Source organism: Triturus cristatus, chromosome 11 (assembly GCF_964204655.1).
Source record: "Triturus cristatus chromosome 11, aTriCri1.1, whole genome shotgun sequence".
NCBI lineage: Eukaryota > Metazoa > Chordata > Amphibia > Caudata > Salamandridae > Triturus > Triturus cristatus.
Window position 1 is genome coordinate 890,277,649 of NC_140594.1, and position 13,969 is coordinate 890,291,617.

General features: G+C 45.1%; 1 protein-coding gene across 3 annotated transcripts in view; it reads left to right on the forward strand.

Moving 5' to 3' along the window:
- SLC33A1 (solute carrier family 33 member 1) overlaps nt 1-13,969 on the forward strand; it is a 324,811-nt gene that overhangs the window by 251,315 nt on the left and 59,527 nt on the right. For all 3 annotated transcript variants that reach the window (XM_085634792.1, XM_085634793.1, XM_085634794.1), the window contains one exon: nt 7,192-7,309. In XM_085634792.1, coding sequence (XP_085490918.1) covers nt 7,192-7,309 — 118 coding nt within the window. The remainder of the gene's footprint in view (nt 1-7,191; nt 7,310-13,969) is intronic.

Sequence of the window (13,969 nt, forward strand, 5' to 3'; positions counted from 1 at the left end):
AGCATTTCCTTTAGAAATTACATATATGAGAGGGTCTTATTGGCATCAAAATTATGGTTAGTGCTCTAAAAGATTAAAATAAGGACATATTTTCTGAGTTTTCAAATAGCTACAAAGCACTTTTAAATTATTTGTTATCTTTATGGTTTTTTATCCAGTTGACCACTTGATTAAATGTTGCACTTAGGGGAGAGGATGTGGTGTTACTTCCAGAACTGCAGACTTTGCAACTGGGGAACCAGGTTGAAGTTTCTGTTTCAGCTTGACATTCTGTGATTCTGGTCAAATCACTTAGTCACTCCATGTCTACAACCAAAATGAATTTGTTCTTGTGTGATGTAACCAATGCTCATGTAAAGCACTCCAATACCTGACAAGTCTACACTATATAACACTGCAAAAACACAAAATAATAAGTGTTTTGCACACTTCTGTCATTGGGCTATATTTGGGCTACATCTGGGTGATTTTGGGCTACATTAGGGCTCTTTTGTCTCCGGTGGCCATCTTGGGAGATTTATTTGTTATGAAGTTTCCTAATTTCCTCATGTACTGCAGTCTCCTCAGTAGGAAATGCTTTCAGTTTTTTACTTTGATTCCATCATGAAGGTATTCAGATATGTCACACATTTGCCATAAATTCTGAATGTTAGCACTCTAGTTGCTCATTAGATCACTGTAGTAAAGCTACTGCTCACCAGGGAAAACTGCTGCTGGTATTGAAAGTGCATGTTTCAGTCTGCATGTCAGAATTTTTTAATGAAATAGAAGAGGATTTGAGAAGTCACTCAAAATGTGCCCTAATTTTTCTTTCTGCAGCACTAATCATACTTTTTATGGAAAAATGAACCCCCTCATTTTGTTCCTTTTTAAATTAAATGTTTTAAGAGTTACCACTTTAATCCAAGCAAGATGGCTTCAGGTGTGCCATACGTTAATCATAAGTAGGACTGTTAGCGCTCTAGTAGTTCTTTGGAACACTCTGGGAAGCTGCAGTAGAACACAAAGGAATCAACTGACAGTCTCTGCCCTTGTTGGATGTACATGTTTTACTGAGAATGTCAGACTTCATTCTCACATGACTGAGAAAGATAATGTGAATTTACAGAAAATAAGCTCTCAGTTTAGCTTATAGATCACCTTCCAAACCTCTGTGGTAAAAGCATGAGAAAATATTTTTCTCTCAATCATGATATCCCAGCAGAAGTCTTTTTCACATGGTAAAATCATCCTTAGAACATACCACAATTCCTAAAATGAGTATGGTACCATCAACAAATGATTTATAATGTAACTAAAGTCTTAAAACCTTCTATTAACTGCAATGCTTTGTAATGAGGTGCTATCATGTATATTGGTCTCAAGATGGCTGCCCAACACTTCTTGGATGAAGTGCTGACAGCCAATCAGATCTCAGGATGAGATGTGTGGTTAGGCTCCGCCCACATATATATATATGCTTTTAAATGCTATTTTCTCAGGAAATACTGAACAGATTTACACCAGACCTGCAAAAGGCACTTCCTTGACCTTATGGCTACCTCTCTGCCAAAGTTCAATTAATTCTGTTCAGCCGTTCGGGCTGTAGCTGTGTCTAAAGGTCCTATGGAAAAATGCATGGGGAAAACGCGTTTTGGGACCCCCCTTTTTTCTCGGCCTCTGCTTGACGAATCACCCCGAGACTTTCAGGGTAGGAGCTGAACGGAGCGCCCCATTAGTTTTGAAAATTTTGCGAGGATTCGTCAACCGGCGCCAAAGTTATTCAAAATAGAATTTTGAGATTTCCTATGGAAACTAGGTTGTAACTATAACTATCTACTGGCGACCGCCAGTAGATAATATATATATTCACTTAAGAAACCATAGGTTTCACACAGGTTATAGTTAGGTGGATATTTCACTTGTAAAAAACCAATGAAATTCCCCCGTTATAGTTAGTTCAGATAACTATAACTCGCACGCCCGCAATCCACTGCTCATGACGTCACATATTACATCACTCATGACATGGTCAGTGGCCTCACTCATGACATCACTGATGACATCTCAAATGACATCACTGATGACATCATCCTTGTGATAGAGTGGCTGTCGCGCGTGTTATAGTTATCTGAACTAACTATAACGGGGGAATTTCATTGGTTTTTTAACGAGTGAAATATCCACCTAACTATAACCTGTGTGAAACCTATGGTTTTTTAAGTGAATTTGCAAGGTTTTTTAAATGCTAATTCCTAACTATAACATGTGTTAAACCTATGGTTTTTTAAGTGAATTTGTACGTTTTTTTAAATGCTAAGTTATGTATTTATTAAAAATTCTTTTTTTTTTTAAGGTTTTTCACCGTGCGCGCACCGTGCCCGCGCTTTGGGCGCTCGGTGCGCTGCGCGCACCATGCGCGCACCCCGCGATTTTTTCCGTAAGAAATAAAATGTTTTTTTTCCCCTTGGGGGTCCTTCTGTGACCCCCTGACAAAGGCTAGGGGGTCAGTAACTCTCTTCCCTGCCCCCTTTTCACGTTTTCCACCTTTTTTCCCCCCTTTCCTTTTCAGTGCGAGAGACAAAATGGCGGCCGACACTTCCTGATTTCGACCGATTCCAATGTTTACCGACATCTAACAACCAATCAGAATTTCGCTCGCGCACGGCACCGTACGCGCATGGTGCGCGCGTATATATATTTATATGCTTTTAAATGCTATTTTCTCAGGAAATACTGAATAGATTGACACCAGACCTGCAAAAGGCACATCCCTGACCTGAGGACTACCTCTCTGCCAAATTTCAAGTAATTCTGTTCAGCCGTTCGGGCTGTAGCTTGGACTAAAGGTCCTATGGAAAAATGCATGGGGAAAACGTGTTTTGGGACCCCCCCTTTTTCTCAGCCCCCGCTTGACGAATCCCCCCGTGACTTTCAGGGAAGGAGCGGAGCGCCCCACCTATTTTGAAAATTTTGCGAGGATTCGTCAATCGGCGCCAAAGTTATTCCAAATAGAATGTTGCGGATTTCCTATGGAAACACGATCCTAACTATAACTATCTACTGGCGACCGCAAGTAGATAATGTGTGTGTGTGTGTATATATATAGATATATAGATATATATATAGATATATAGATATATAGATATACACACACATATACCATTTAAAACCAATGGATTAACCTTACATTATGAAAAGTCCAAACAGATAGTGCATGGCTTCGAGTGAGGTGTCTGATCGTATATCATTATACGCTGACGACGTCCTATTATTTTTTACACGCCCGAATTGGTCTAGCCCCCGGCTCCTCCGCATAATGGAAATTTTCGGCCAAACATCTGGCCTTTATATGAATACACACAAGTCCTGTCTATGGCCTCTACAGGGGCGCGATCAGGTGGGGGCTTGGGCGCGACAGGTCACGGTTGTGCCAGGCGGCTTTAAATATCTTGGGGAGTTCTTATCGTCGTCCCAGCCGGACTCCTGGTCTAGAAATATAGCCCCCCTACTGCCTCAAATAAGACAACAGGTGAGCATTTTGTCGTCAATGCCCCTGACGCTACTTGGCAGGTCGGCCATTTTCAAAATGGTTTCGTTGCCGTATCTACTCTACCAGCTCCAAAATTACCCATCCCCAATACCCCACATGTGGTTCTGACAATTAACTTCAGCTCTCAGTCATTTCCTAGGGGGGGTGGGGGAGCCGGCGTCGGTTGCCCTACAAACATGTTTTCAATCTACTTATGACGGGGGCCTTGCGACCCAGACGTCCAGCTTTATCATGCAGCCTCCTTATCCTGAATGAGTGGTGGTACAGCGACCGGTGTGATCCCGCCTATGCGCTTGAACGATGGCTGATGGACCCCAAATCCTTACACACTATACTATACTCCGGCACAATGCTGGGCACGCTGCCGCCTGTAACTCGGACTGTCTTTGTAATCTGGATACAGATATTGTGTAAGATCGGTTGGTGGGGTAAACTTACCAAGGAGACCCCCCACTGGCATAATGGCCTGCTTCCGCAGCTGGCCGAGCTCCCTGGGTTTGTGGGCTGGGATGCTATCGGAGTCTCAACGATCGGAGATGTCCTTCAGGGCCATCTTCTCAAATCATTTTAACAACTGCAGGCTGACCTCCAAATGCCCCGCTCCCAATTCTTTAAATATCGTCAATTTCGACATGCCTTTTCCCCTTATCTCTCTCGACAAGATAATATCCTTGAATTTAACCCTATTGAGCCCAAGGTATTTATGGGCGAGATGGGTGCACACAAAATCACAGCTTTATATCACACCCTGGTCATTAACAGTCACGATACACTTCACAAGACTAGAGAGGCTTGACAGGACGACCTGGGTCCACTTGACGAAGATGACTGGGTGGAGGCTCTAGAATCCCCATGCGGTGCGGCCATAGCAGCGCGTCTTCGACTCATACAATTCAAATACCTCCATAGGGCATACTTAACCCGATATTGGCTCTGGCACACTGGGATGATTACTTCTCCCTCTTGACTCCGCTGCGGGTCGGCCGAGGGCTCTTTCCTCCATACGGTTTTGGAATGCACAGTCCTGTCACGCTTTTGGCGTGGGGTGCTGACCTGCCTCTCTGAGGTCCTGGGCTGGGACATCCCACGATCACCGCGCTTGACCATGCTTCACATCACCGACGAAATCGCAGGGAATTGATATAAACGACACCTTTTATTTTTAGGGCTTACCCTTGCTAAGCGTGATATTACCAGGGCGTGAAAGGCGTCGTCCTCGCCTTTGGTTGGGGCCTGGAAGCGTGGCCTTGATTTCTCCATGGGGCTCGAAACTCCAATCTTTAAAGCACGTGGTTGCCCCCAGAAACACCCGAAAATATGGAAACGGTGGGCCGACTACCGGGGTCTCTACCTTGAACCAGTTCCCCCGGCACCACGTATTGAAGATTTGCCCTGTTTATCTCTTACTGGGTGTAGGCCCGGGGACCGATTGTATTTTTATTGTTCTATCACAAATGGAATTATTCATAACTGTAAGATGTGTGAATCAGGTGACACTTTTTGTTTTCTATTTTCCATATGAATTTGCTACAGTTTTTGTCCTGTGTATCCCCATGTTTCAGATGGGCTCATTGTAAAAGGTTGACATCTTTACTATTATCATACTATATGTACAATGTACTGCCCTGGTTCCTCCAGGGATTTCTATTGTCTGTCAACAATAAAATCTGTTGTGAAAAAAAAAGTCCAAAGAAATGATAAAAGAAGTAGAGTGCTTCGTCTCAGCGGGAGTATTTAAGCCAAAGGAGGATCTTGGAATGGTTGTTTTTCAGCCTTGGTCCTGCGAGGATAAAGATCAGCTGTAGTCTGTAGTATCCATATTTATAAAGAATTTTGCAGCTATTGCCAAATTAGAATGCTGTTGCTGTAAGTTAAATATTCTGTGTGTGGAAAACAAATCAGAAACATTAATATGATGTTATCAGTGCTCCTACTACAAATCACTTTGTGTTAGGATTCATGTGTATCAGTTGATATAGGAGCTTATGGCATGAGAGGCATTATTCCTTGCTATATAGGTAATGTAACGCATGCTGTGGCATTTACTTTGTATCCGTTCAGTTGAATGTTCTGGAATAAAACTGTTTGGTCCTAGAACAGGAGACTTTGACAGCTTCTCAGGTAGCATAATACCTTCTTATGTGGTCTTGCTTCCATGAACTAAGGGATCACAAGCTGCTTTTGTCTTGGCTTACACGTCTAAGTTGCCCTTGATTTTCTAGCCCCCCCCCCCCCATCTGAAATCTATGTATGAAGCAGTAGAAGTTTATTGACCTAGAGCTCCAAGGCAGAGACACTGTACTTTAGTGCAGCAAATGCAAACTGACTTTATTTGGGTACCCAAACACTGTAAAGGGTTACAGGGTGAGTGTCCTTTGGTAACAAAAAGTATATGTGACTTTGATAAATCATGTATTTACTAATTGGGGTAATAATGCTCCATCTAATGTGGGAAAGAGAAAATAATCGGATCTTCTGAGCCATTGGATCAATCACCGTATATCATGTTCCTAGGCAATTGCATTTTAACTCTTCTATGATAATTGATTCATAATATTTGTTTAAGGAAAATACTTTCCTGAAAATTATATTGTATGATTATCTTGTGCCCCAAAAGTAGAATAAGAAAAAAAGACCATCCATTCTATTTTCTCTTGGGGAGGTCAGCTGAAAACCCAATTCCAAGACGTAAAGTTGAGTGGTTTCTACTATAAGCAGAATGCTGAGATTACTTTTATAAACTTTGTTAACCGTATTACTCACAAAAATTGGCAAAGAAATAGTCATTTTCTCCCACTTTCTACACCCCATGTATTCCCAAATCTGTTTGTGAATTTCATGGGGTAATATCTTTGCTTTCCCCCAGGTTAACAATCTGTCTAAAATACATTGATTTGAATACACCATATGTAATGTCCCCCTTTAAGTTGTCTTATGTGTGTCACTTGTGCTGTAAAAACTAAAACACACATTTTCTCTAATTTATTCTGTAAACCGCTCGCTCCAAATTATCATCCAAATAATATTATTTGGCACAAATATTTGCCACTTAGCCCCAAGCCTGCCATTGATGTCTCCTTTCCCTCTGCAACCATAATGAAAGCAAACCTACTGAGTTGCCCTTCAAGTGCTGCCAACTCTTATGTACTTCCCTTGCCTGGTGCAGTTTGTGGGGAGGCTTAGAAGAGACATTGGAGAACTAGGAGGCAAGGGTGCTCCATTCACTCTCATTTACACTAGAAGAGGCCAGAGCAAGTAAAATTACTAAAAGGGCAGTTATCCAGTTGCTGGAGGTATTTGTTGACTAAAGGAAGAATATGTGGATTGCTGGAAGTAAAATAAACAGTTTTTCTATGTCTTCATTCCATGTGTGTTATCCCATACAGCACGTGTGTGCTGTGAAGGTGGCCGCAGAAAATTAGTGAAGGATCAAAATTTGTTTACTGTTGCCTCGAGCAGCAACATTCTGCCTAGCCTACCTTTCAAAATATTTTCAAAGACATGGCTAAAATGAATGAAGTTGCAGAACAACAGTAATGCTCAACATGCATCATGTCATTTTCAATCTTGCTGTATTTGTAAATCCAATATAAATGTTATCAATGTAACTGTTTTCTTCAAATCCAATAAAAACCATGTTGTCCCATCTTTCCTTTCAGGTTATTGATGGGTTTGGAATTTTCTCTGCTGGTTTGGTGGACTGCTAAAGTAGGACATGAAGGAGGGTTCCCTATCTATTACTATATTGTTGTGTTCCTGAGTTATGCCCTTCATCAGGTAACACTTTTGTTTCACTCTTTCCAAAACACATTTTACTCCATTTCAAATGTTTCTGCCCCCTTGTTTGATAGGAAGAAACCTATTTACTGGTGAACCAAGTGTTAAACAAGCATTGCTGATGTCAACTAGCTCTGGCTTTTATAAATGAAACTGCCTAGTCAGTCATTGATGGATTTAGGCACTGAACAAGTCACCACACATGCAATGCCATTTCTATTTGCACTTGTGCATGCATTCATCCACCCACTGACTCATTCTTGCACTCCCAAAGATAGCTGCAAAAACGCACACAAACTCAACAACATTTGGAAGAAACATTTCAAAGCACAAAAGTGTGTGGGGGGGTGCCGCTTAAAGATAGTGGGTATGTGCGTGTTACAGCAAATACATTGAAACTTAGAAATGATTGGCCTTCCTGCGGTGGAACTGTGCATAGTTCATCAGTCCCAGCATGACCACCACATTTAGCACCAATGTGTTGGTCATTGTAGAATAGTAAAACGGTTATGTACCATGGACAATACCATTCTGTGATAGTTTAGAGGCAGTTAGCTGCGTAGGATGAAGTTCACTGCAGTGAAATGAGTAGCAAGAGCGCAGCCCTTTAACACTTTCAGGGGAGCTGTAGTATGCTCTAAAATTGAAAAATAAAGAGGAGGAGGGAAATGAAAGGGGAACTATGAAATGAGAAAATGGAACACTAAAGGACTGGCCCACAGTATTGCCATTGTTTCTTTTTCAGGCGATGTACACATTTGTTCAGACAAATGCAGCATATGGCGGAGCAAGAGAGTTAGTGGCTGGAGTTGCTGACCAATTTTATTGCTCTCTGTGCTCTCATGGGTGAAAGCAGAGTGTAAGTGACACTCTTACAAACCAACGGCAGACGAGGGCTGACCCAAATCCCTTCTTTGTGTATATGAACATATTTATGTTTGTGTATAAGCATGCCCTTTTATGAAGGTTTAAATTAACAGATGCAGACAAGCAGCTAATCCTGTCTGACCTTCTGATCAAGGATTATTACATCAGACCTTTGGCATCTGACGTAAGTTTTCCCAATGAATCAATCCGGCCTATTGCCCAGATCATTGGCCTGTTACCATAACCACTTCAGACCCATTGTATTGAGAATAAGATATAGCAGAAGGCACCCATTGGGTACACCGTCTTAAAATATGTACAAAATTGGGGAGCGAGGCTTGGCACCTGCCAAGATGGCCCCATATTGAAAGAGCTCTGCGGTGACCGCTGAACTAACCCCCATCCTCCGTCCCAATCTCTGCTTAGTACTGCAGTAAAGTGTGCTTTGGGGTAACTACAACAACTAAACTTTGGAACTCTTTGCCAACCTCGCTTAAAAAAGAGACTAGCCTGATAACAATTAAAAAGGGCTTAAAAACATGTCTTTTAAGGCATAATTCTCATGCTTAGTCCAGTCTGATTGGTATGCGTTATGGGCAGCGCCTAGACAACCCAGGGTATTTGTTGCTCTTTATAAATTCTTCATCATCATCACTGGGGGCGGCTGGCACCCAGGAGAGGCTGTTTTTCTACCACCCTGAGCCGCTACCGGTGTCAGGTCCCGCGAAGGCCTCTCAGGATCGGTTCGTTGCTCAAAGGGGGCCCCCCTATTGACAACCTTAATTCCGAGTTGCCGTAAAGGCACGGAAGCTTAAGGGGATCAATCGGGGGGAAGGAAAGGAAGGGAACAGCGGGGAGGGAGATCTGTAAAGGAAGCACAGGGTTTGGTTAGCAATACCGCCTTTACCGTAACCAACAATCTCACCCACTTGTCACTCTTAAATGATTAGGTCTACCTGTAAAGGAAAAGAACCAAAGCTAGCTTTGCCAGAAGAAGGGCGATTAAGATTTGTCAAAGCCTCTTCAAGGCCAGCTAGATGCAGGGTGCTCAAGGACGCCTCAGGTCTGTGTACGTTACCCAAAGGGCACAACTGTTGATAAACAAACAACACATAAAACCCCCCCTTGTATGTACTGCAGAGGAATATACCTTAGACTCTATTATAGGGCGTAAAACATGTACCCACCAGAAAGGGTGTGCTGGTAGGCCTCACCGGGGAAAGAAGGTCTTATGCTGTTCAATGGGGCCGGTACTTAATTTCTTTCCATCGACCGCCAGAACCTCCTCGGGATGGTCCTTGGCCAATAACATGAGTCCCAAACTTAACGCCACCTCTCGGTCCATGAATAGCCCTGTGGCTCCAGAATCAACCATGGCGTCTAGAGGTTGCCATCCCTTGGGGGTCCTGAGGTGTATCGGAAGAAAAAAATGTTGCGTAGCGTATTCCGTCTGTTTGGATAACGAAGGGACACGAATACCACTCAAGGAGTTCCCTTCAGCTTTCCCTGAGTGTATTAGTTTCCCTGACTTTCCTCAGTTGTGCGTCCAGGTGATTTAGCCACCCCATATACTGTTTTTGGTTTGGCCAAGCACTCCCTGACAAAGTGGCCTTTCTTACCACAATACATACATAGACCCGCCTTGCGTCTATTGTCTCTCTCAGCTTGTGTGAGCGGAGCCCTTACCGCCCCTATATCCATAGGTTCTACGGGAGCTCCCTACCCCACGCCTAGGCCCCTATTGCGGTCAAAGCGCATAGGTTGTTTCTCTACCTTTTTTCTATCCCCTCGACGTTCACCCAACCGATAGTCTAATCGCAATACCAAATTGATTAGGTCTATGCACGTGGAGGGTTGGGGGTCTATCTGGGCTATTACGTCTTTCAGGTCGTCTTTTAACCCTTGATAAAAAAAGAGCTCCTTTCTTTTCCTCGGGCCACTGTGTTTCGGCCACGAGCCTCTGAAAGGTGTTAACGTAGGTAACTATGTCCTTGCTACCTTGTTTTAGTTCTAACAGCTCTCTATCTGCTGTAAAAGACACCGCTCGGCGATCAAATACCGTTTCAAATTCCTTTTTGAACTCCTCCCAGTCATATAACAGGGGGTCGTCTCTACGCACATAAGGCACGGCCCATTGAGCTGCTTCTCCTGTTAAATAAGATATCATAAAGGCTACTCTGGCCTGATTTGTGGGAAAGGCTTTAGGTTTGCATGAAAAATGTAGCAAGACTTGTGTCATAAAGACTTGTACTTTAGTTGCATCTCCCTGAAAACGTTCAGGGGCAGCCAAGGGAATGGGAGTAGGTAGCTCCACTGTCAATGGCGTGGGAGTAGCGGAGGTTCCAAACTGGAACATACCACCGACCGCTCCACGCCCTACTTGGGCGTCAAAGGGGTTCCGTTGTAACCTATTTTCGGAGTCCTGTAGCGCGGCTGTCTCAGCCCTAGAGGCTGCTACCTCATTTCGGGAATCCGCTATCTCCTGTTGAAGAGTTAACTAGGGTGGCCAAAACGTCTTCTAGGGTGGTCATGGTGACAATGAACCGACCGGGAGAGGTATATTAAATTTAGGCAGATTATTCTGTCAGGTCCCGCGAAGGCCTCTCAGGATCAGTTCGTTGCTCAAAGGGGGCCCCCCTATTGACAACCTTAATTCTGAGTTGCCGTAAAGGCACGGAAGCTTAAGGGGATCAATCGGGGGGAAGGAAAGGAAGGGAACAGCGGGGAGGGAGATCTGTAAAGGAAGCACAGGGTTTGGTTAGCAATACCGCCTTTACCGTAACCAACAATCTCACCCACTTGTCACTCTTAAATGATTAGGTCTACCTGTAAAGGAAAAGAACCAAAGCTAGCTTTGCCAGAAGAAGGGCGATTAAGATTTGTCAAAGCCTCTTCAAGGCCAGCTAGATGCAGGGTGCTCAAGGACGCCTCAGGTCTGTGTACGTTACCCAAAGGGCACAACTGTTGATAAACAAACAACACATAAAACCCCCCCTTGTATGTACTGCAGAGGAATATACCTTAGACTCTATTATAGGGCGTAAAACATGTACCCACCAGAAAGGGTGTGCTGGTAGGCCTCACCGGGGAAAGAAGGTCTTATGCTGCAGCCTAGCGGCCACTCTACAAACCTCCAGCTAGAAGACAACACAAACACACACACACATATCAGCGGTACATGGTAGGCTTCACGTATAACATTTAGGCGTTGAGCGTTGACATCTGATAAGGCAGAACAATGTTGAGCAATGAAATCCACAGCGTGGTATTAAGTCATACCACCTGGTAAGTGTCGCTAGTTTCAGAGCGCTCCACGCACTCACTCATGCAGGAGAAGTATTTCCCTGACAAAGTCTTACGAACAAGCAGTTTGATTTGGCAGTGTAGGCAGTTACTGTTTACCAGTTCGAGGAAAGCACGAACGTGTGCACGAAAGGACTCTTGGCGGTGTCACTGACACCCTTACCGCACCCGGGGAACACCACGATTCAGTGACGAGGTTCAGGTCAGGCTCCAGGATAATCTGCGAGCGTATCTCCTCGCTTTCCGGCTAAATGGGTTCCTGGCACCTTGCGCCGCGTCACTTCCTGTGCGCGCGCGTCGCCGGCCCAGAGGCTGATGGGATTTGAAGTTCCGTGGCGGCTGCGATAGTCCCCCATTTGACCCGCATCTCGCGGAACTGGTTCGCGGCCCGATACCAACGGCCCGTGTCTTCCAGGAGGGAGGTCGAGGGGGCAGAGGTCCGGTGAGTGTTCATGACAACCGGGGAGGTGCAGAAGCCCTGGACGCTGAGGATTTGCCTTGCAGTAGAGGCCTTGTGGCACATAGAGGAAAGGCGGCCCCTCTTCTGGGAACATCAAGGCTGCAGTAGTGCTTGACTCCAGCCCCCAAAACGTCCTTACTCCTTCACCAACAGGCTCCTTCTGACCCCCGCTCAGCTCGCCTAGACATAGAGGCCTGTGTGTGGGGCCGGAAGGTGAGATCCTGGCTCTGTCAGGAGCGGCCTGAGCTGATCCCGCGAGGTGGATATGACCTACACCGGGAATCCCAACCAGCGGCAGATTGAGGGCTCTGGGAGGAACATGGCCAATACCTGACGAAACAACACACACCCATGGCATTGAAATTTGAAGATCAGGAGGGTAGAGCTCGCAGAAACAACATCAGGGTGGTGGGAGTCCTTGAAGGGGAGGAGGGACCCAGTGTTGATCTCTTCTTTGAGGACCTCATCGTTAACACCCTAAATCCTAAGCGCCTCTCAAATTTCTTTTCTGTGAAACAAGCACATAAGGCACCTATATCATTGCCTAAACCTGGCACCTCACCATGGACGATTTAAGACCTGATCTTCAATCATCGTGACCAGGATGTGATCCTACATGCAGCTCCACCTCAGGGGGACCTAACATACAAAAAGATTTGCTTCTTTCTGGATTTCACACTGCAGGTGCCGGGTCTGGTGGCTCAGTGGACTAATGCTTCCACTGCAGGGGCCTGTGTTCGACCTCATGGTCGCAGATTCAAATGCTGGTGGGTCCACTCAGGTTTTCATCCATCTGAGGTTGATAAAATGAGTACCATTGAGTTGGGTAACAATCTGTTATTCAGCGCGAAGATGCCTCCGGGTGAACGTGCGCTTTTTAAATACATGTTATGTTATTCAGCTCCAGCATCGCACCTACCTTCAGGGAGGGGCCACACTGTTTATACACCACATGGAGACGGATGATTGCTCAGCCTTGAAGGTCATGATGTGGAACATCAATGGCCTACACAATGAAATCCTATAACACTACAGTATCTTAGGAGGCACGTCCCAGACTTGGTTCTCCTTACACAGATTGTGCAGCATCTCACCCCGGTGGAGGTACTGTTGTTGGGCCCCACCAAAGGTGCCGGGTTGCGTCCAAGAATAGATCCTTGGCACCTCAAAGACCAAGATTTTGTAGACAAAATAAGGACGCAGGCGGACCAATACTTTCAGGAGAATGAGGGGATGGTGCCTGTGTCCTTTGGGAAGCCTTTAAGATGGTAATTCGGGGCCCAGCTTGAACCCTGATAGATGGGGGGGGGGGGGGGGGAGGAAGGAACAGCAACTGCAATTCGATGAGCTAGAGAGGGAGATCAAACTACTAGAAGTTTAGGTGTTCCAGGGGGCAGCGTCCAGCTCGCAACTGTGTTGCTAACTCCACTTTAAGCAACATAAGTTGAGGGACCCAGCTGATAATAAAGCCTGAGCACATGTGCTAGCGACACAATGCAGACTGTATGATGTTGGCGATAAATCGAATAAACTGCATGGTTCAAGAAGAGGGACAGAGGAAGAAACTGGGTTCTAGAAATCCAAGATGAGAATGGGTCCACCCGCACTACGGGGATGTACATAGCTGAGGCCTTTGCGGTCTACCATTAGACTGCATACATTACTACTGCCAGATGGCTGTGCGGATCTCCTAATGGATCTCTCCCTTCCTACTCTCTGCTGAAGACTGGGGAATTGGAACAAAACTTGACGATAGATGAGATAGAGGGGGTTATCTGATAATTGCAGTCTTGGAAGGCTGCGGGCCCAAACGTCCTGCCTGTAGAGCTCTACAAAAGCATAGCGGACAAGGTAGCAAAGCCCGTAATAAATATGTTCTGGGCCTCCAGGGAGGAGGGATGCTTGTCGGTAGACCAAAGATTGGCAACTGTCGTAGTAATCCCAAAAACGGGTAAACTGCCCGTGGCCGGCAGCTCCTATAGGCCCATATCACTTTTAAATCTCGACGCCAAGGTACTGGCGACTGCCTT